Below are 22,370 nucleotides of genomic sequence, written 5' to 3'. Positions count from 1 at the left end.
GTTTACTTATTACGAAGTGTAATATTTTACAAGTATGGTAGTCTTTACCAAATCCTGATAGTATTTCACCTTTTATGATGTAAGCTTTAAGAATTAGCGGTAATTTAAAGGATTTTTTCTAAAATTTATTCTCAATAATTTTACGCTAATATCTGATATCTTTATAGAAGCTACTGAATAATAGCAAGTAACTTATTATTTTATTTATTTTTATATACTCGATAATCAAATGGGCGGTCTTTTATGCAAACTCGTCAAAGTTTTCCTGTTTAATGTCTGTAGCTTCCCATATTAATGTGAAATTTTGTGCACAAAGAAGTGTATCCTTGACTTCTTTAAAATGTCTATTTACTTTACTATATCTTCATTACTTCACATTAATTATTAAGTTACAAAATGATAAATTTCTATTGTTTGTGTGAAACAAATAAACTTAAATAACATTGTCAATAAGACAGATTTCCTTACTAATGCATGATTTATTTAGAATACACAATTTACGGGAAGAATGTGAAAGTAACATAAACTGAAAACAAAATTTTAAATATTTTCCCAATTTTCCCAGCATAAGTAAAAGCAAATGTATAAGATATTTCAAAATAATTGCACTTTTAAATGCAGGAAGAATAGCCGTAAAGCTATAATTTAAATTAAAGAAATGAAAAAAAAATATAGGCTCTCAGACTATGACAATTTCATTCATGCAACACCTCTTAGTAAAAGTATATGACATTTAATTTTTGTGAGGGTTCCGTAGGAAAAATCTCATTATTATGAAAATGTTTTAACTAAACAGTGACGAAACAAATTCATCCTCATATGATTTAAACTATTAGGCATATCCTTAATCAAAATTTTGGAGCACAGATATCTATGCATTTAAATTTTCAAATGTAAATTTCGGAAAGAAAACTTGTATGTCAAGAAAGCATAAATATATAAATAGAGGGGGTTTTCATTTTCAACTATAGGAATGAAAAAATTCAGAAATTTTTTATGTAATTTTCTTTCATACCAACTTTCAGACTGACATTTTCACTCCCAGTAAAAATAGTATATGTTCTATTAATTTTGATAAGTCTTTCAGTTCCAGTTTTACACATGTGTGAACCTCTTACCAGGCCTAAAACATCCTTAGCAGTCTAAGAAACAGCTTACTAAAAGACAATTTCTTTGTCCAAGGCATTTAAGAAATTAAAATTGTTATCGTTTCAATAAAAAGCACCCCACGGTCAAAAAAATCAATGCGCGAAACCTTGCCTTCCTTGATTTATTTCTTAAAGTGTAACCGTTGAGCCTACGACTAATCATTCAATAAATATTTAATCACACAATCCCTTTGAAACAACACATGTAAGACATATTGTTTCCTTTATCAGAAATAAAAGAGCATGTAGTAAATACAAGAGGAAAACTCAGAATTTAAAATCTCCTAAATTTAGTTTGATTTAGATTTATAGAATATTTATTGTGAGAGATTTTTCTCTCCCTGAAGGACAGGGATTTGTATCAAATTCCTTCAAATTTTATAAAACCTTTCAATAAAACCGAAATCAATTTAGGGTTGTGTTAACAGCTTATCCGCGTTATTAATGCAAATTTTACAGGACGAAGGGAAATTGGTTATATTATTAAAATTATTAATTCTGATCTTCCGACTTATTTTATAATTGGGAAAGATAACATGAACAATATATTGGTGTTCAATATTCAGACAGCTTTCACATTTGATCGATTATCTTCAGAAAGAATAGACAAATTTTAATAAAATATGTTATTGACATAAGTTGATACAGTATAAAAATCTATGCAACAGTCATGCATGGTTGTGCGTAAGGCTAATCGACACAGGAAGGTCATACAGCTCTCACAACTTGACTTCATCCTGCTGAAGCTCTATGATTTTCATTCCGGAAAATAAAGCAATTTATTAGTTCCAGTAGCAGTCTGTCCAACTCCTGCAACAAAGCTGTACAGGTCTCGGAAATTTCAGTGCTCTTTCAATTCCTAGAAGGTGTGAGGCGAAATTCAGTTCCGGTCCCATGACAGTCCCAGGCATGTTGTATAGGGCTTTAAGTCTGGAGATCTGGTTGGCGATCCATCCGATTAATATTCTCATTTTCCAGAAAATCATCCAGATTTGAGGAAATCATCTACCAGATTGCTACAAAGTTTGCGAGATTTGTCGTCCATAAAAATGACCTGAGGATCAACCTCCCCACCTGTTAATAATAATAAATTTAATTAAGACACAATAACACGCCGAATAAATACTAATTCAGAAGTCAAAAAACAAAAATCAGCGTTACAACGCTGATTTTTGTTGTTTGACTTCTGAATTAATAATAAATTTGTTAATAATATTTTCTAGTGAAACGGAAAGGTTTCCAGCCAAATTAATGGGTATTAGAAAGCAGACTGTAATTTAGGCATTTTTAGATTTCCTTCTTGCAAACAGTCATTTTGAATAGTGTTTCGTTTAAAACTAAACCGAGAATAACATATAATTTGACACCATTAAAATGTTCTAATCTGAGATTTAGATTTATATCAAACTCTTCCAGTTTTTTTTTTCTATTTTTTTTTCCTTATATTTAGAAAATACACCTCCATAAAGGTGTAAATGCGTTGCAAATATTATTCACCTCAAAATTAATTGCTAAGTTCCCTTTTTTATATTATTTGGAATACTCCCATTTTCCGCAATTGGAAATTTTATGTTAAGAAGTAAAATCGCTTAAACCATGAGTTATTTTTCATCTATCTTTGATATATCTCTTTTCTTTGTATTTATGAAGAAATCTTCGCTGTTCATTAATTATTGAAATGTTTACGGATATACAAAAACGAACTTTCGTTAAAAAAGATATTTTCATATAATAACATAAAAAACACAACACATGAGAATTCTGATTTACATTCGGCAGCCTATAAGGTATTTCTCCCACTTTCCTAGCGTGCCTTCGTGGTGTAGTGGTCTGCACGCTGGGTCGGTATTCCAGAGGTCCGTGGTTCGATTCCCGAAGAACGCGTTTGCTCATTTTTCATCTTGCCTGCTTCTAAAACTATCCTAATGTCTCTACAAGCCGAGATCAAAATTTAACACATGCAAAGACAGGAAAAACTGGACTAAATTAATGAATTCTTCTTATCAGTTTCGAAGCTGATTAAACTTATTTAGACGGTTCTCTAAAAAATCCACATTTTATATTTCGGGTGATTAGTTATTTACGGAATGTAACAAGATTTATCAGTTAAGGAAAGGAATATCTTCGGAGATTTCTAAGGAAAGATAGCTGGAAATTACGGGAAGAGCCATAAAAACTAGCGAAGTCTTCCCGTTCAACCGGAGGGAACAGAAATCGGGACATAACTGTCAGTGTTTTACGAACCACTGGTGAACAGATTTTGCAAGCGATACCTTGATTATTTCCCAATAAACATAATTTTCCCAACTTTAAATTCCTGAGACCGGCGGTACCAGCATTGTCTAAGTCAGTAATCAGCTTCTGAAAAAAATTTTAACTTGAAGTCGTTATTTTAATGTGAGAGGAACCTACTTGGTTTGATCACATTCCAACTATTTCCCCATGGACATTTCCCCATCTATATAGTGTTGAAAATGTCCTCAAAGTCCAGTGTAACATAAATGTGGAAAGTCAACCGTCCTTCAAACATTCTTAATTTTGGATGGAAGTCACATAAAGACTGAGCGTCGACTACATTTTAGTCTCAGGGCCTTTGCGGAGGGAAATTTTTATTTCATTCTGCTACAGAAGTTAGTAGATAGTTTCCGGTATCTCTATTTAAATTAAGAATTAGAATATGAGTGGTACCTTTCTTGAGTTTGAATTTGGCGATCGTCTAACAAGATGCAATCTTCTCAAATTTTCTTAAGCGAGAGAAGACTTTCAGTTATACAATAATATAATCCTTCAAATTTTTACCGTCGATCCATAAACTAGCGAATTTTCAGATCTCACTGCTATATATTTACACACTTACATAGCAGTTAGGTCAGAATTGGTTAGGTAAATTAAGTCACAAGGCAGTGTAGTTGCCATTTGAATTACTTGCAGATGAAAATTTCTCTCTAACTTTAAAATTAATATTTAATGCAATTTCCTCCAACAGATTAATTTGCAACAATTTTCCATTACCTAGAAATGGATACTATAAAACTGGCTAATTATTCATATTTTTATTTCATATATTTTATTTCGCTATTATAACAAACATTCACTGGTTTAATTTTGAATATTGAAATGCTTATTAAATGGGACTGCAATAAAGCAGAATTTTTATTAAAAAACAGGTAATTAAGCATCAGGTAATCAAAACATATAAGAATTTTGATTTTACATATGGCATCCAAGAACAAAATTTAAAACCTGCAAAGAGAGAAAAACTTGATTTAATTAATTTCGTGTATATTTTAATTGATTAGTTAAGTTAGTAATCATTTAAGATACTTAGTGCCTATACTAAGAAAATTCAAATAAATATAGATTTTTAATCAGAGAGGAATGAACAAAATAAACTTCTTTCGACAGAATGAAATGGCAATTATTTAAATGTACTATAAGTTACTTTTTAAATCAGTTTTCTGAGTAAATTCCTTAATTTCTGAAACTATCAGAGTCTTAAGCTTTTATTTTAGAGAGGACCTTGTTTTGGCAGCAGAAAAAAAATATTGTGATAGTGTATTCGAAATTCCAGACATAGAAGTAATTTATATTTATGTAAAACGTTTTCTTTGAGGAACAGTTCTATGTCTCTGAAAAATGTATTCTTTTCTTTTTTGCATTTTATTTGAAGATCTACTCCATGGATTGTTACTTCCGTCAAACCTGGTATGATAAAAGGCTTCGGTTTCACTCTCATAAGGATGTACTTTCAATGGATTGGAAATTTCTTCAAAAAGTTTGGATTCCAGATACATTTTTTTTAAATGGTAAAAGTTCATATCTCCATAAAGTCACCGTTCCAAATAAATTCATACGACTTCGAAAAGATGGTCAACTCAAATATTCCATGAGGTAAGAAAAATCTTCAGAAATCGTAAAATTTTTAAGTCGCTAAGGAGCTGTTATACACGCAATATGTTATAGGCTCATTTTTTATGTAGATTGACTGTCAAAGCCAGTTGCCCAATGCATCTCAGAAAATACCCATTGGATACGCAAGCTTGTCCGTTAGAAATAGGAAGCTGTAAGTAGCATACCTCATTTATCCATGTTTATATGAAGTGTACATCAATAAACCTATATAATTTTGAGTTTTTTAAATCACTGAACCTATTAATTTTAATTTATTATTGATGAACGCTCACAACAATATACTGAAATGTTATCATTTTAAAGGAAAAAAATAATTGTAAAAAATTATTAATTTCTAAACATAATTATTTTTTTCACTTTTCCATATTTCTGAAGTGTATCAATTACAAAAATCACTAATTAGATATTAAAAATATTATTCCAAAGCACGAAGGTTAAAAACAGAAATTTTAAAAAATATTTTCTTTCGGTCCAATTTCATTTGAATGGAATGAAATTTATGGGAATATTCGTTATACTCGTATATGCAATATAGTGGTTAAGTTTACGAATATGTTTCTTTTTTTTAAATTGCTAAAATTCGCTATTATAATTTCTTGACCACACTGAACAACTGAAAGAAACCTATGGAAATGTGTTTTAAAATAACTGACGCAGAGAATTATTGCTTGAAAACAAAGGTTACGCTAAATGAAAGTTTTCATTATTTAATGTGTATGTATTTAGTACGATAAGCAAGATGATGAAAGAAAGGCATGCTGCTAAAAACAGAATGTATTGCTTTTGTGTGGGAAAACCTTTCTTCCTATCCCTTTCCCGTGGGATTTGTTTTTAGCACAGCAAGCAACGTGAGACTGTGCTTGAAAAAGAAAGAAGTGAAAAATACTGATGAATAGTATGATTCATTTTGAGCTTCACACCCATTTATCACAGTGTTTTAGTATTTTTACTTGTGGCTACCGACATCGTCTTCACAATTCGTGAAAATCCTGGAAGTTGGCCATGATAACGTTAGCTATGAAATCTTTTGTTTTATTTTTTATTTTGCTATTTGTCTCTTTGATGGTGTTTAAGTGTGATGATATATGTTATTCATAGGTCGATCAAACATGAACATGCCATTAATGGCTGAACTTCAGGAAGAGCATTTGTGTGTGATTGGAAAGTTCAGGGCATTAGGTTGGGTTGTTTAGAATAAGGGAACCAAGCCAGCCGGCTTGCCTCGTGCTTCGTTTAAAAGCCCTCACGATAAGGGAGAAGTATGTGCGTATTTTAATTTATTATTGATGAACGCTCACAACAATATACTGAAATGTTATCATTTTAAAGAAAAAAATAATTGTAAAAAATTATTAATTTCTAAACATAATTATTTTTTTCACTTTTCCATATTTCTGAAGTGTATTAATTACAAAAATCACTAATTAGATATTAAAAATATTATTCCAAAGCACGAAGGTTAAAAACAGAAATTTTAAAAAATATTTTCTTTCGGTCCAATTTCATTTGAATGGAATGAAATTTATGGGAATATTCGTTATACTCGTATATGCAATATAGTGGTTAAGTTTACAAATATGTTTCTTTTTTTTAAATTGCTAAAATTCGCTATTATAATTTCTTGACCACACTGAACAACTGAAAGAAACCTATGGAAATGTGTTTTAAAATAACTGACGCAGAGAATTATTGCTTGAAAACAAAGGTTACGCTAAATGAAAGTTTTCATTATTTAATGTGTATGTATTTAGTACGATAAGCAAGATGATGAAAGAAAGGCATGCTGCTAAAAACAGAATGTATTGCTTTTGTGTGAGAAAACCTTTCTTCCTATCCCTTTCCTGTTAAGCAAAGTGTAACTACAGAGTTCCTCTCCAGTGAAAGCATTAAATCAGGCAAAATGTATCGCATATTGCAGGCCCAATTCGAAAAAGATAATCTTTCATGGTTAAGAATGAAAGTTTAATGCAACGAATTCAAGAAAGACCATGAGCGTGTTGCAAATCAAGCTCATCCCCGTCGTCCTCACTGAATAATGATAAAAAATCTGCATGAGTTCACATTTCTCAATTGCTTCAAACTTGATTTAAAGAAGTGGGAGCTGTTTTGCATAATATCGTCACCTATGACGAGATATGGGTGCATCATTACACCCCCATAATTTAGTTGCAAAAGCATGGAGTAGATAACTGCATCTCCAAGCACTGTTAATGACAACAATCCAGTACTACTAATGTTGTGTAGAGAATTGTCTGATCGCGTTATAAAAACTAGGTGAATGATTTTCTGATTTATGGAAATCTTAATTTTATTTGATTCTGAATTATTTATTTTAATGCTTTAATTTTGGGGAAAAACAGATGCTTCTGGGAATATTATTTAGTTTAAAGAATATTATTTATTTTTCTTTTATTTGCAATTTTTGTACAAGCTTTGATTCATTGTGAAAAGAAGCAGGGAAAGGTAGGCGATTCTGCTAAGTCATGATTTCGCGCACTTTGTCCTTTAGAATGTTCTAGTAGAAATTTCATTGTGCAGTTGACCTTAGGACAGGAAGTACGTGACAGAAGGGTCAGAGGTTGCCACTTAACCTTCGATGTAAGTCATTTCAGGTTGGCGATCGGAAGGTCCGGTTGTTGGCTAGGTGAAGAGGGGCGCGCATGCGCGTTCACCCTTATTTCCTCATTCAGGGGTTGAAACGCAAAATTTGCCCAAATTAAGAAGGCGATAATTGAAGCCATAGTGGGACCCCGCGTTTGTGAAGGAGAGGAAGAAAAATTCGAGTTTGAATCACTTTTTCGTACGAGACTTACTGTATGGATGTTACTTTTGAAACTTGCTCTTGGGTTGAGCGATAGAAACGATGTAATTTACGAAGAGAGGTGTTTCCCGGCGGGGAGCGGGAAATATGCTCCCCGGCCGCGTTTTGGTTAAGAGGCGAGATTGAAGAGGTATGAGTATTTGCTGAAAGGTTTAAAAGACTTTACTCACTTACTCTTGGAATGACTTTTCGTGAGGAACTTACTTTTGGACATTACTCTTGAAACTTGTTCTTGGGTTGAGCGATAGAAAAGATGTAATTTACGAAGAGAGATGTTTTCCGGCGGGGAGCGGCATATATGCTCCCCGGCCGCGTTTTGACTAAGAGGCGAGGTTGAAGATGGGCTAGTTTTACTGAGTGGACTTACTCTTGGAATCACTTACTGGGTGGACTTACTTACTTTTGGGCTAAGATTGTAACTTCGAGCTTGCTCTTGGGATGAGCGATAGAAGGCGAGCTGTAATTGCCTAGAGAGATTTTTCCGGCCGGGAGCTGCAAACATGCTCCCCTGCCGCGTTCTGGCTAAAAGGCGAAATTGAACCCGGGCGAGTTATACTGAAAATGTTTAAGAATCTCTTCCCGACTTTCCACGAGTTTTTTTTTTTTTTTTTTTTTTTTTTTTTTTGCGGATGGATTTAAGACTTTCAGGATTAAGACTTGTGGCCCGATTTTTCGAAGCGGGAAGACCAGGCGGACAGCCGTGCTGGGCAGCAGTGCTCCTGTTTCTGTTTTCCAGAGTGAAAATTGCTTCGTCGTTATGAAAACCAGTTACCTGCCGTGTGTGTTTCGCCAATAGTGCCAGGACAGGACGATGTCCTCTGAAACTTCCATTTGTAACCGTGAATCAGCGCCGCTGACGTCAACGCTTATTAGGATAAGAGTCCTCCACTTCAAGATGTCCACCCAAGATAAGTTTTTATTTTTTGTGTTTGAACTTTAAGTAAGGTTTCAACAACTTCCTTGGAATGTAAAAACAACGTCGAATCTTAAATTAATTCTCAGGCTTTCAATTGTTTCTCTTTCCCCTTCTTAATTTACCGAGACAAACCTTAAAGTCTTTATATGAATTAGGATGTAATAATTTAAGTTGTTTGTGTAATCTTCCTTAGAACAGATGTGAACTGCAAATAATATGTTTTCCTTAACCTCTTAGAAATTATAGAACGGGTACCCGTTAAATTATAAGGGTTATGTAATAGATTTGCAAATCATGAATTTTAAATGTAACAAAAGTAAATGACAAATTGAAGAATTCCCTGTGTCTAAAAATAAGCAAATTGAAACTGTAACAAAAGTAAGAAATTTGACTCTCTGATTAGGATAAGATTTAATTTTAATTGTGAGGAATTTGAATAAACTGGTATTTAGTCTGGAAACCTATTACTTATGTTTTCTTTATATCTTTTATATGTCTTTTCTTATATATATATATATATTGATTTTACATGTTATTTATTCGATCCTCTCACGGCGCGGTCCCGGATGCATTTTCACAACGCAATGCATTACCGTTTTACCTATACGATCACTAAAAGTGTGGTAATTAGCGAAATCTTAAGAGTTTAGTTTATCAGTTGATATTTAGTTAGTTACAGTTTCACCTGTCTGTTTCTGCATCAGTTTCCTCCCTAAGAGGAAGTTGTAACACAGCATTGGTGCCCATGATTTTTCGGCAAAGTATAGAAACAGAACATAGGTTTCTTTTACTCAGCACTAACAGGGTTATCTCATCTAGCGACGCGTGATCCTGAAAAAAACTTTTCCGAGAAAAGAGGTTCTTCTCTTACCAGTGGAAGATTCCTACCCGTAAAAGTTTCGCTAGAACCGATGTCCAGACTATGTACGCGGAATATTTTACGACTGTGGTGGGAATGTTTCGCCTTATGACGGTTTTCGCAAAGGAACTGGTTTTCGCGTAAGTCGACCAATCAGATAGCCCGAAAGTGAAGATTCTCCGTAATGTTTCTTTCGACGCTAAGCCACCGGTAACATTCATGTTGATAACGGTTTTAGTAAGCGAGAAGAATGCACTCGATTCACACTGCGTCATTTTTCCTCTGCCGGTTCAAAGCCGCAGTAGCTTTTGCTGTAATACTTATTCACGCCTCCTGAGCGTTCAAACGGTAATAATATGTATTGACGAAATAAATTTTGCTGACTTTTCAACTTTAATAATTTCAGTTAATAATTATCCAAATTAATTTCATGATGGCTTCATATGGAGTAACGACAAAATAATGTGCAATATTTATGATAACGATGATGATGATTGTAATAATAATACCTTGATCGGTATTACAATGCACTCTCAAATTTATCAAACTCATATGCATCTCAAAAGTGTTTATTCATAAATAAAAATGACGTTAAAGAAATCGCAAACATTTTTGGGCAAACAAGGATAAATCATAAGAACTTGCAGTTTGTATACAGGAGGCTCATAAAAACCCTAGTTCACTTTAATAAGTTACAGAAATTAGTGTATTCTTTCTTTTAATTCAAGCAAACAGAATACATAAAAACACATTTACTAAACTCAGTGGCGCAATAGCCCTAGTGGGCCAAGGCCTGCAGTGACCAGAAATCTGCTTTCTTGACCGAGGGGCCCGGGGTGCTTGAGCATATGCCCTGAACATATGGTCACCTGTAGCAGGACCCTCGGTGTTTAGTCCCCAAGCGAACTTGGTACTCATTTTATCGACCCACTCATGGGATGAAAGGCTGAGTCAACCTTGTCCCACCGGGCATTCCTGGTACTTACAAAGAGTTTACAAATTCTGTAGGGAAGTTAACACTTCAGCGTTTACCATCGTGACAATCGATTTGTATATTCTCTCTTCACCAGGAATTTTCTATTGAATATTAAAGTTGATATTGTCAACAATATTATTTTTAGTTGCTAAAATTGCCCTTTGAAATAGCCACTCCAGATTGGTGTGTTTGTTTTTCTTATATTCTTTCATCGGGTCCAAGTGGAATGCTTCATTTGCTAGGTCGTACTGTTTACTTGTCCTCGTCAGCGCTTCTTATAGGATGAAATTTTCATGAGAGGCTTGCGATTGCAGTCTTTTATTATAAGATTGTGTCGCAATTCTTGATTCTTCAATTTGTTCATTTCGTTGTTTTTCATTTTCTCTGCTTCTCACGGTGCTCAATCTCCTTCGTTTGGAACGTAAACGTGCTTCGCGCTCTTCGACTGTTTCGTTTCTTTTCTTTTTTTTTTTTTCTTTTTGTTTTCGCCGTTTTGCTTCAGAACTGGCAAGATCTCCTCCTCTTTTACGTTTGGGCATTCTATAGAATATAAATCGAATCAACTTTTTATTAAGAAATTAAGTACACTTAACACACTTTATTTTCAATTTATATTCAGTCACTCTATCACTTTTATAGCTCATACTTCATTATTTGTTTTCATTCACTCACTGATAAGAAACTGACATTCGAACTCACGGCGGATCCTGCTTTATATACCCCTACCAATGGGTAGCCCCACTCCTTCATTCGAGAGTGTTCTGAAATGTTCCACAATTATCTGGAAGTGTTCCCGAACATTCCACGACATTCCAGAATGTTCTAGAATATTATATAATGCTCTCGAATGTTCTGGAGTGTTCTAGAAATTTCTAGAGGGAGAAGTTTCCAGCTGTTATATCTTCAAAAGCACGCCCTTCAGGTAAAACCAGGAACCTTCTTCATGGATGGGGTATAGAGGGCTACCACACCATATAACTCCCTTGATCGTATCGGGACTTGTTTCTGAGTTTTAGCGGCACGCACATTGTACACTTACTTTTATAAATATATTGACTTTTATAAATATATTGATTAAAATTTTAAAACTGCTTTTTGTCTAATTTTTCATGTTTTATTATAAATTATTCTATTGTATAATATGTCTTTTAATATTATTTAAAGTGTAACATGCGACTAAAATTTATATTTGTGTAAATGAATAACTTTTGAAAAATCTCAATTAAAACTGTATACTGTATTTTATATCAATGGAGAATGACAGGTATAATTTTAACATCTAAAGGCATCATTCAAATAAGATAGTTTGTACGATCGAAATTTAACAGATATTCAGTAGTAAAATTTATTAAATCCTTTTTACTTTTTTAAGCCCTTAAATTAAAATATTTTGGGGTACATGTCGGTTATAATAGTCCTTGAGATACAAACCACTAAAATTGGGATAAAATGCTAAATATGGTTAGTTTTTATTTACCTTCGATGTTGCGTCATTATCGCACATCCCTTCATGCGGGATCTTCTTTACTGCTAAATTCAAAACTTTTTTTTTTCATCTCATTCGCTCATAATAATATTTCGTGCATGAACTTTAAGATTTTTTTTATTGTTGTTAACTCTAACTCCTCGTATTCCATAAAGTACCACGAGGATACTTAATTAAGAATAAAATCCCACAAATCAAAAATTTTCTCTTTAGTCCATGAAAGTTCAAAACAAATTGGGGACCGAGATACAGATAGGCTCTTTTCAGATGTATCTTCCTCTGCTGGACATGATGACCAGACTAAAGAATATAATTAACATCTTCATCGCTGCTACCGCACAAAGCACTTGAAGTAAGGCCAAAGTGTTTTAAATAGCTCTTAAAATTGCCATATTCTGACAAAAACTGAGTAAAAGTCTGCTGAAAAGTGGTCAACTTTTATTCTGTGAAAAACTGCAGGAAAATCTTTCTGGTACATTGTGCTTTTGATGACGCAAGATAGTCTCTGCTCCAAGTATAGACAGCATCATTTCTATAATAGCGCTTCCAGTGAAAAGCTGGAATAAGGGGATGTAAATCAATGTGAAGTTCCGTGCCTAGCTTTGCTGCAACATCAGCCCTCTCTCATCTCCAAAATTTCCACAGTGTTCATTTGAAGAGGAATGCTTGCAGATGCTTTGAAAGGGATTGCTTCATCGCAATATTACTCAAAATTTCAATGTCAATGGGTGAAACTTAATGAATGTCACTATCAAGATCCTGCAAGGTCTTAATAATAACCGTCTGAAAAACCGAGCTCCGTTCTCAAAAAAGGATTATCATCATTACTGAAGGCTTTTGCTAGTTTAATCTTCATAAACAACAAACGCAAGGGCCAACATTATAATTCATCATACTTCCGCCAGTAAAGCAAATTAATTGCTACTCTTCAAGAATAGCATCGAAATAGAAAACAACTCGTATAGCGTTCCTGTTAAAATGATGCTGAAAAGAAGAAACTAGAAGATTGCTGTCAGGAAAATTTGAAGAGGAATGCTTGCAGATGCTTTGAAGGGAATTGCTTCATCGCAATATTACTCAAAATTTCCATGTCAATTGGTGAAATACCAGCGATAATAAAAAGAGCATCGTAGCTAATTATTCTGTAGCCACGGGTAATTCTTAAAAGAAATCCTCTCTGAATTTTTCTTAGAAGCTTGCAGTTTATTTTCTGCAATAAAAAGCCGTCCCAAACCCTTAAAGCGTAGGAAATAATTGGCCCTATTCCTTGCCTATATATCAATTTAAGAACATCTATTTCGACTACAAAAGTGTTTTTAGACATTTTAAGTAACTCTTTCGCATTTGCCTGAGAGATACATAATACGCTATTTCCAACTATTTGTTATCCAGGGAAACTCAAAATACTTTATTTGAGTAACTTCTTCTATGGGAACTCCCAAAGTGATAAACTTATTCTGCAGACAGTATTCATTTTTTGTGTACCATTGTACCTTTGCCTTTGAGTGGGTTGAATTTCAACTTATAAAGTTTACAACACTGAAAAGCAGCATCAAGGTAATCTTGAGACCCAGAACAAGCATCAACGAAGCTTTTGCATTGAACAATTAAAAGTAGATCATCTGCAAAAACAGTCTTAGAACAATTTTGAAAAGCACATAATTTACACAAAATATAATTAATTCTAAGATTCTACGAAAAAGGTCTAAAGATTGGTCCTTGAAAGGACATACATTTTCCAAACTGTTTTCTTTTGTAGTATTACCTACAGAAAGTTCTGCAGTGCGAGTATGCAACAATTCCTTCATCAGGTAATAAATGTTTCTAAGTACATTACCGCGTTTTAATAAATTTATGATTTCCGATTCCACCATACATTATCAAAGCCCCTTTTATACACAGAAATATCAAAATCGCGACGTAGTTTTTTAGTTTACCTTGCTTAACCATGAAACATAAGAAAGGAAGCACATCTTCAGGAGTAAAGCCATATTGATCTTCATCCAAAATATTTCTGCTTCTTAAGTGCCAATTCGTTTATATAAAGTATTACGAGGCATCACTCAAGCATGGGAGAAGCTGTATACATATGATATTTCAATACTAGACCGCTTAATATCAATATTTTAGGAGCAGTCGCAATTCTAGCTTTCTTCCATACCGCTAGAAAATGTTTCTGTTCTAGACAGGAATTAAATATTTTATATAAGATAAATGGACAAACAACGGGAATATTCCGAATCATTTCGTTTGCCATTCTATCTGGTCCGGGAGACTTACCGAATTTTAAACCTCTGTAACATCATCACCGTCAGCTACAGAAAAAGTAACATAATCACCTTCAGCTACGGAAAAAGGAAAATCATCATCTGCATCATAAAAAGAAGATAGTTCAGAGTGGAATGCTTTCAGAAATTTCTCATCGGAAACTAAACTGTCAAGAAGAAATGACCGTTGTAAAATGGCATCTATTGTAGCCTCAAAAGATTAAGTAACTTGCTCTGACGTCAGTTCAATACCTGAAATTTGTTTTAACACCGAAAGAATAGAACTTCTTCCAAACATTTCTCATCGTATTATTATTGAGAAACTCTTTCCAAAAATTAAGTTTACTTTCCTCTAACTTAGACATATACTATTTTAGCCTTCTTTGCAAATAACTGTTCTTGTAAACATTCCTCAAAATTTCGTTTTGTGTTCTTGGATATCTTTTGGCTAAATTTAACTGTTTGTACATACAAGTAATCTCGATTGACAACCACGGAACATTGTGTAAAGATGATTTCTTCAACGGGAAGGAGTATTTAGCAGCAGAAATAATTAAGTTGCGCTGTTTAACAATAATGTTATCTAACATCTCTGGAGAAGTACAATTTTGCAAACAGTTAAGTAATTCTTCTCTGAAATTTATGCAAAAACTTTGAAAATAACTCCAATTAACTCATTTAATCTTAAAAAGAACATTTTCCGAGGTATATCTTAAAATATTTCCCGCGTGTATCATGGAAATTTCAAAATAAATCATGTTATGATCAGACAGAGATTCAACCTCAGGAATACACTAGTTTTGCATATTCTGATGAAAATCTCCGTCTAACAACGGTTAGATCATTATTACTAGATCCCTGTGTGCTACAAAAAGTGGATCCACAATCTTCATTATTAACAAAAAGATACGAAGTGCTCAGAAACTCATACAGCTTTAAACCTCTGGAGTTAGTGAAAGGAAAAAAACCAAATATCTGAATTACTATTTGAATCCATATCCCAGATCAAATGTTGCATCTTTTTTCGTAAAAAACTTCGAGTTATTTTTGTAAGATCAGTATCAGTGTTCGTAGAAGTTTCAAAATAATAGGAAAACAAGACGAAATCAAAATGTGCAGATGAAATATCAACGGTAACCATGTTACGATCATTTCAAGAGAACAGTAATTGCTGCCTTGATAATTTTGAAAGTCGAATTGAAGAAACGTCTGCAAGTGTGTGGATTTCCAGTAAACGTTGCTTTGAAACAATGATGCTCATAAATGAGACCAATATCATTGTCAGCATTCTTCGCATAATGAGTAAATTGCTGCTTAGCAGCTTTAGATTCATGTAAATTTAATTGAACTGTGTTTCACAAAAAAGAAATAACTTTAAAATTCTAAAATAAAAAACCTCAAAATGTTACAAAAATTGCATAAAATAACAAATAAATTTAATTATGAGAAAATCTGCCGATCATTATTTTCTTTTTCTTTCGCCTCTGTTGTCTTTAGAAGGTTTTAAAGACAAGCTCTGATTTTGCAATATAGTTTTTACATAAATTTTAGGGTTAAAATTGTCTTGAAGTTTTCCCATTTAAGGAGCTTAGAATTAATCTGAAGTGTGATGTACAGTCAAAGGTATTGTTCTTCGCGTTGAAAGTTTATTTGGGTTAAAAGCGACAGCCTTCATGTTGACTGTAGTTTCCTTACACAATTAGAAATTTCTTTATGCAGTTTTCCCGTTAAAATTTATTTTGTTTCATGCTTTATTACAAAATTTAATGTTATCAAAATAAGTATGATTATGATACGTGAGATATGTGTTTTTCTTGGAATAAATAAATAAGCAAACAAAAAGAACAAAGGGCTCACAAATTACAGTTAAATTAAACAGAGGACTCGTGGGAGTCTCCTGCAGGTTACCAATGGGTATTTCTGACTGGGCAAATAAATATTTTGATAATGAAACTAAGATACAACATCATTTTTGCTGAAACAAAAGTTCAGTTTTACTTCCTATTTTGGTATGTTAAACTTAGTACACAAACATTTTTGAACTATTAAAGAAATGATAATTTTGTAAAATTTTTCTACGTACGTGGTACCTTATTCTTATACAGATGGGGATAGGCAGTGAGGCCAATATTCCATGGGTCCCCCTGTTCGACTTATTCGAGGTTTTATATTAAGGAAAGTTGTATGAATAAATATGAAACGCTTATTTAAATCGAAACAGAATCTGTAATTTTAAGAGTTTATTTTTATTTTGAAACAGACGAAATTCATCGAAATTTCGAAGTAATAATTTGTATTGTATTAGCTGCTAGCTCGCATTTAAATTATACATAAGGCAAACCACGATATTAATGAAGAATAATAAAATATATGTTATGGAATAAGCTCTTTTTATATACTTTTCCAATTAAATCTATAGAATTACTTCTCGGATGCATCAATAATAATTCTCTTTAATATATTCCTGAATAAATTTCTTATTAGTACTTAAAGATAAATAAAAATTTTTGCATTGTTTAATGCAGAACAAGAAATGACACCTTTATAATTTGCTTGTAAAAAATACTTTTCTTCAACAAATCTGAGAAAGCATCTGTTAAAAAGCATATAACGTTTTTAGATTTCGTTATGATGTAGACAGAACTTTGTTTCCCATACTGTTACGCTGTGCTGGAAAAGCGAAAGCTACATTTTTGTCAAGAATTAATTTTTGTAAAGAGGCGTTCCTTTTCTAATTATGTATTTCGTGTGCTTCCGTAGCGGATGAGAGCATTACAAATCAATTAGCGATGGAACCAGCCTTGCGGAAATTGCTTGCTGTTCAGAACGCCTGCGAACTCTTAAATTGATTAGCATAGAAGATTTGTTTGAAAGAAAACTACTATCAATCCTGCAGTTTTCATGGTCCGCAATGCTCGATTTTAATATGATGGATACAAAAGATAAGATTATTAAACAAAAAAAGAATGACATTAGTGACAAAGTGGAGGAATAATATGGTTCGGTTAATCGTAGAACGATAGATATTTTTTCTGAAATAGGCAGTATTTTGAGGAAAAGATGCTTCAGAAATAAACATGAACATAAACAAAGCGTTATTTGAATTGAAAAGAAGTCCAGTTTTTGTTTTTATGATTACAATTCTTTTGGTAGTGTTACTAACATAATTTTTAAGATGTCTTATTTCGAAATATTTCTCATATTTTTAGTACGAACAGCTGTCTTATTCCAAGCGATTTGAAGCGATGTCTGTTCCATGCGGCAAGAAAAGATACTACAAATATTTTTTGAATGTACTGAGGAAAATTCCTACCTTTAATGTTAATATGAATATAAAAGGAAATGAAAATTTTAATGTTATTTTAAACCTACAATTGTATTTTCCAACACTATTTTTTACCGCAGCTTTTAACACATACATCAAATGGTTAAAAAACAGTACGTCGAATTTCCTTTACTCTTAGTGCAAGTTAATGTATTAATTAAACATAATAACAAAATTAATAAAATCAATTTTCTCAATGATATGCAGATACAAATATGTACAGATTTACAAAATGGCAGCAAAATAGCATGTCAAATTTCAATGCAACTATTTCTAAACGTCAAAAAACTATTTTCAAATGAACGATAAAGTCCATATTAAAAAAAAGAAGGAACCACTGTAATGAAATAAGTTGACATATGTTAAATAACAATAACAACAAAAACAGTAAGATTAATAAACAAGATTTCATAGCAAACAATTATTAGCACCGAGTAACACTTAGTTTCAGCCGATATTCACATTAAATCGAAAGTATAAATTTCATAAAGGGGAGGGGTATGAAAAAAATTAATTTTAGTTGCCCTAAAATTTATTCTAAAATCTATCCCTAAAATATTGTAAATTCTCCTTATAATAGCAAAATTAAGAAAAGTAGCCATTACAATAGATCGTAGTAAAGAACATTGTATCTGATGATATATAAATAATAAATCAAAGAATAATAAAAAGACATAACACTTACGAAAAAACGATCAACTTTTAAAATAAAACTGTCTGAAACGACAGCAGAAGTCTAAAAATAAGATAAAAGTTAAAATAAAATCAAGAGAAATTCCGCACTTAAAATTGCATCATGCTAGTATAGGAAAAGCATAAAACTTCATTCAGTAGAAAACATAAAAATTCAAACGATAGGCAAGCCGAAGAAGTGGAAACATGATTAAGAACAAAATTATAGATAATTCAGGAAGGAAACCTAAAAGGTAGAGAATGAGATTTGTGATACTAAATAAGTAATGAACGTACGAAGAAAGTTATTTTTAGAAAACACATAAAATACCCTAACCTTAGTCTTACCACATAGCTTATTTTATGTATAAAAGAGCTTCTTAAAGTGGCGGCCTCTTAAAGTGGCCACAACCTCTCAAGAGAACTTTCGGCTCTCCGCATATTTAGAATGCCCCCATGCCGCACAGACACTATACATTTACAAACATCCATGTCATCTCCAGCATTCGAATCCGGGCTCTTCGGTAAGACAGTCAGCGTCGCTAACCACTAACCTAGTTTGGCAGCTACTGATTCTAATGATGCTTTAAAGACTGGTATTGAGGGCGGGGAAACTTGTGCCAGTTCTCAGTCACAGAATTCATCCGACTTCTAACATTTACCAAAAACCAATTCAGTAAAACTTGTGGTGTCATTAGAATATCTTTTAACATCTTATGAAGAATCTGTCTTATCATGGTAAACAAATGAAGAATTTCAGGATAAAAATTAGCACAAATAATCATGGTCTGTGCTAATTTTTACGTTAAACTTCTTCATTTCTTCACTATTAAACTACACAAAATGATTTTACGAAGTGCAAAATATGCTTTTTTTTAATATTTAGAAAGAGGACTTCATAACTGTTCTTAGTTAAAGCCAACGGCAATAATAAAATGATAATGGCTGTAGACAGCATTAGGATTCAAGAAGTAAGAAGACAAACGTAAAGAATGAGCATTACAGCAGATGAAATTCGTCAATTTGAAAGCATTTCGCATTTCTAGATCTTATAAATTTGAAGCGGAAAATCTTCCATTACTAAAGAACTATTCTATTGGCGAGCTAGCAGTGAAATGAATTCCTAAATAATTAATCTTAAACCTTGCTTGTTTTAGGAAATAGGATGTTTTTTAGCTCATTTCTGTTTCAATTTAACAGAAATGAAATTAAAGGAACATTTCTTACGTATTTGTTTGCAGTTAAATGCACAGTAGAATTATTCATCAAGAATTTATGTTTGTTATTTTTTATATGATTCATTTGTAGAGCAATCATTTTACTAACATATTAATAACTTGAATTCCTGAGTTTAAACCTATTATTTTTAAGTCTTCGGTGAGATGATATATTTTTATATGTTATTAACATATGTACCCTGTGCTTAATTCTATATATCTACCATAAATTTGGAAAACTAAATAGTAATATTATTTATTTAAAAGTTAAGTATGTCACGAATCTAGGCATGCAAGTAAAAATATTTTTATTTGAAATAAGTTTTTATTTTAATCCATGGACTGTAGTAAATTAAATTCATCCGCTGAAATTAAATTAATGAACGGCATATTTGCTTAACTTTTAAGTAAGTTCAACATTTAAAAATTTCATATCCGAATGCAGGGAAAAAAGCATTTTGTGAATTAAGAGTAAAACTCTTTTGAGATACACATATAAACATGTTAGGGTACATATCTTGCTTTTATAACTAGTGAAGCAATTTCGAAAAACGGAAGTGAAAAACTTAGTTTTTGACTAAGTTCAAACTGACAGCCATTATTAAAGAAAATTATAAAGTGATGTTATCCGCTGACATTTCTGCCACATTTTTTTATTTAAACTTTTTCTTGAGATATATTTGATTTAGACTGGCTCACCAATGTAAAGTAAACATCAATGAGAGTTATTTGAGTTCACTCTTTCCATCGCATTATGCAAACACTGTTAAGCGAAGTACCTATCCTGTTAGCACATGAAATTTTCAGAGTTCTTCCGATTGAAGTGTAAACTATATTAAGTTATTCGAAATAACCTGGTTAATGAGCAGAATTCTCAATAATGTTAAATTAAATCTTATGAAGGAATTTATGAAGTTTTATGAAATAAGTAAATATGAGAATGCTTTTGTTAATCGAATAAAAGCGCATTTACTTTCTTGAACTATCATTTGGTACAGAGAAATAAAATTTTAGTAACTGTAATTTTCAGACTTTTAAATTTAGCAATAAAAAATATGCATGTTATTGATTCTCAATTTCAACAGCTGTATGAAAACAAAAGCTTATCTCATCCAGATGCTTACCCAATCCAAGACGTTTTGTATGAATGGAAGGGGCCGAAAGCTGTTTCTCGCTCAGATGATGTTGTATTGTCCCAGTATGATTTCGTAAATATCACTCTAAAGCATCGTGATAATGTGGTGAAAGTTGGTGGTAAGTAACATGTGATCACATAAAATAGAATTATTTTTTATTTTATTATTCTTGTATATTTATTTACTTTTACTTTTATGTATAATATTAATGCAGGGTAAATTTTCCTTCTGCGTGTCACATAAAAATTTTTATTATTGAATGCAAAAATAACTGAGTGTTTTTGTCCGATGGGTTGTGACAGTAAACCCAAATTAAAACAATTAATTCAATTCCTCATTAAATTTCAAGTTTGATCGAAGCTTTTAAGATTTTCTTTCAAAAACATGAAAATGAATCAATATGGGAACAAAAAGGTGTTTAGAAAATAATTAAATACTGAAAAAAAAAAGCAAGTGTGCTGTTACATACTGATAAGGAACTGCAGATTCGTGGACAGTATGCTACTCGTAAAATCCTTTTCTATAGTCCTTGGCAATATTAACAAAATTCATTATTATTAATAAACATGAACTTCATAGTGCGTATATATTTACATATGTTTTTTCTGATAATGTACAGCGAACAAATTACATTGCAGATGAAGATTTCTGCTATTATATAGATGAAAACTGACTTTCTTGCTTCCCATGAGCAACCACAATATAATCATCAATTTACGTTACCTTTTAACTTTCATTACTTTATTTTGCATTAAAATTTAACTTCACAGTGTACTCATTAGCTTATATTACTCTGAAATTTAAAGATATAAACATTAAAAAATGTATTTAAAATAGCATTTGGCATTTCTTACGCACGAAATATTTAGTCTCAGAGGGGCTCTATCAGCAAAATTCCTTACAGAGGTAATTTGAAATTAATATATATACTATTTGATAATAATCAGTATTAGTTATTCCAGGATATATTCCAAACTATTGCTAAATAAACTATATTGGGTTATTCTTGCCGCCAGTGCATATCTCAACTGACCCTGGTATGCACAGAAGTTGGCCGCTACTCTTGCAAAGGATGCTAAGTCTTTAAATACTATATTTCTGTGCTTAGCAAAAGTAAGTGTTGCTAGGCGACCGCAGACGATTCCAATCGAAAGTTTGATATTTTTAACCATTACTTCTTCAGAACATTTTGCCATTTTAGCGTGATTTGTGTTGCTTACAGTGAATTGTAAAATTCTTCTTATGTACAAATATAATATATATCCTAAGTCGCTCTTCCGAGACAGGACTAGTAGAACGAGAGATATAAAACTGCCCCCCCCTTTTTAGCCCAAAGGGCGTTAGCCCAGAAGGACTATTAATTTCGTTTTGACAATTCACTATAAACAGCGAATCACTTTTCAAATTGTTGCCACCAAATATTATCGCCCTGTGTTATATTTAAAGAAATTAAATAATGAAGAATCTGCATAAATGTATCTATGTTTCTCGCATTGTGATAAAACAACGGTACCTAGAGCCATCAAATTTTGAATAACGTAATCTTTCACCGAATATGGGCATCTGGAAGCCCTAATTTAGAATCTGAAATTTGTTTTATTATCGACTTCATATTTTGTCAGACATTTAAGAATT

General features: G+C 32.4%; 1 protein-coding gene across 1 annotated transcript in view; it reads left to right on the top strand.

Annotated features, from left to right (window-relative positions):
* LOC118188970 (gamma-aminobutyric acid receptor subunit alpha-6-like) overlaps positions 1-22,370 on the top strand; it is a 102,594-nt gene that overhangs the window by 54,313 nt on the left and 25,911 nt on the right. Inside the window, exons 4-6 of the mRNA XM_035359501.2 lie at positions 4,819-5,039; positions 5,129-5,211; positions 20,716-20,853. Of these exons, the coding sequence (XP_035215392.1) occupies positions 4,819-5,039; positions 5,129-5,211; positions 20,716-20,853 (442 nt within the window). The remainder of the gene's footprint in view (positions 1-4,818; positions 5,040-5,128; positions 5,212-20,715; positions 20,854-22,370) is intronic.

Source organism: Stegodyphus dumicola, chromosome X1, assembly GCF_044657685.1.
Source record: "Stegodyphus dumicola isolate Sdum_Otavi_A_Nest chromosome X1, ASM4465768v1".
NCBI lineage: Eukaryota > Metazoa > Arthropoda > Arachnida > Araneae > Eresidae > Stegodyphus > Stegodyphus dumicola.
This window is presented reverse-complemented; position numbering and strand designations above follow the sequence as displayed.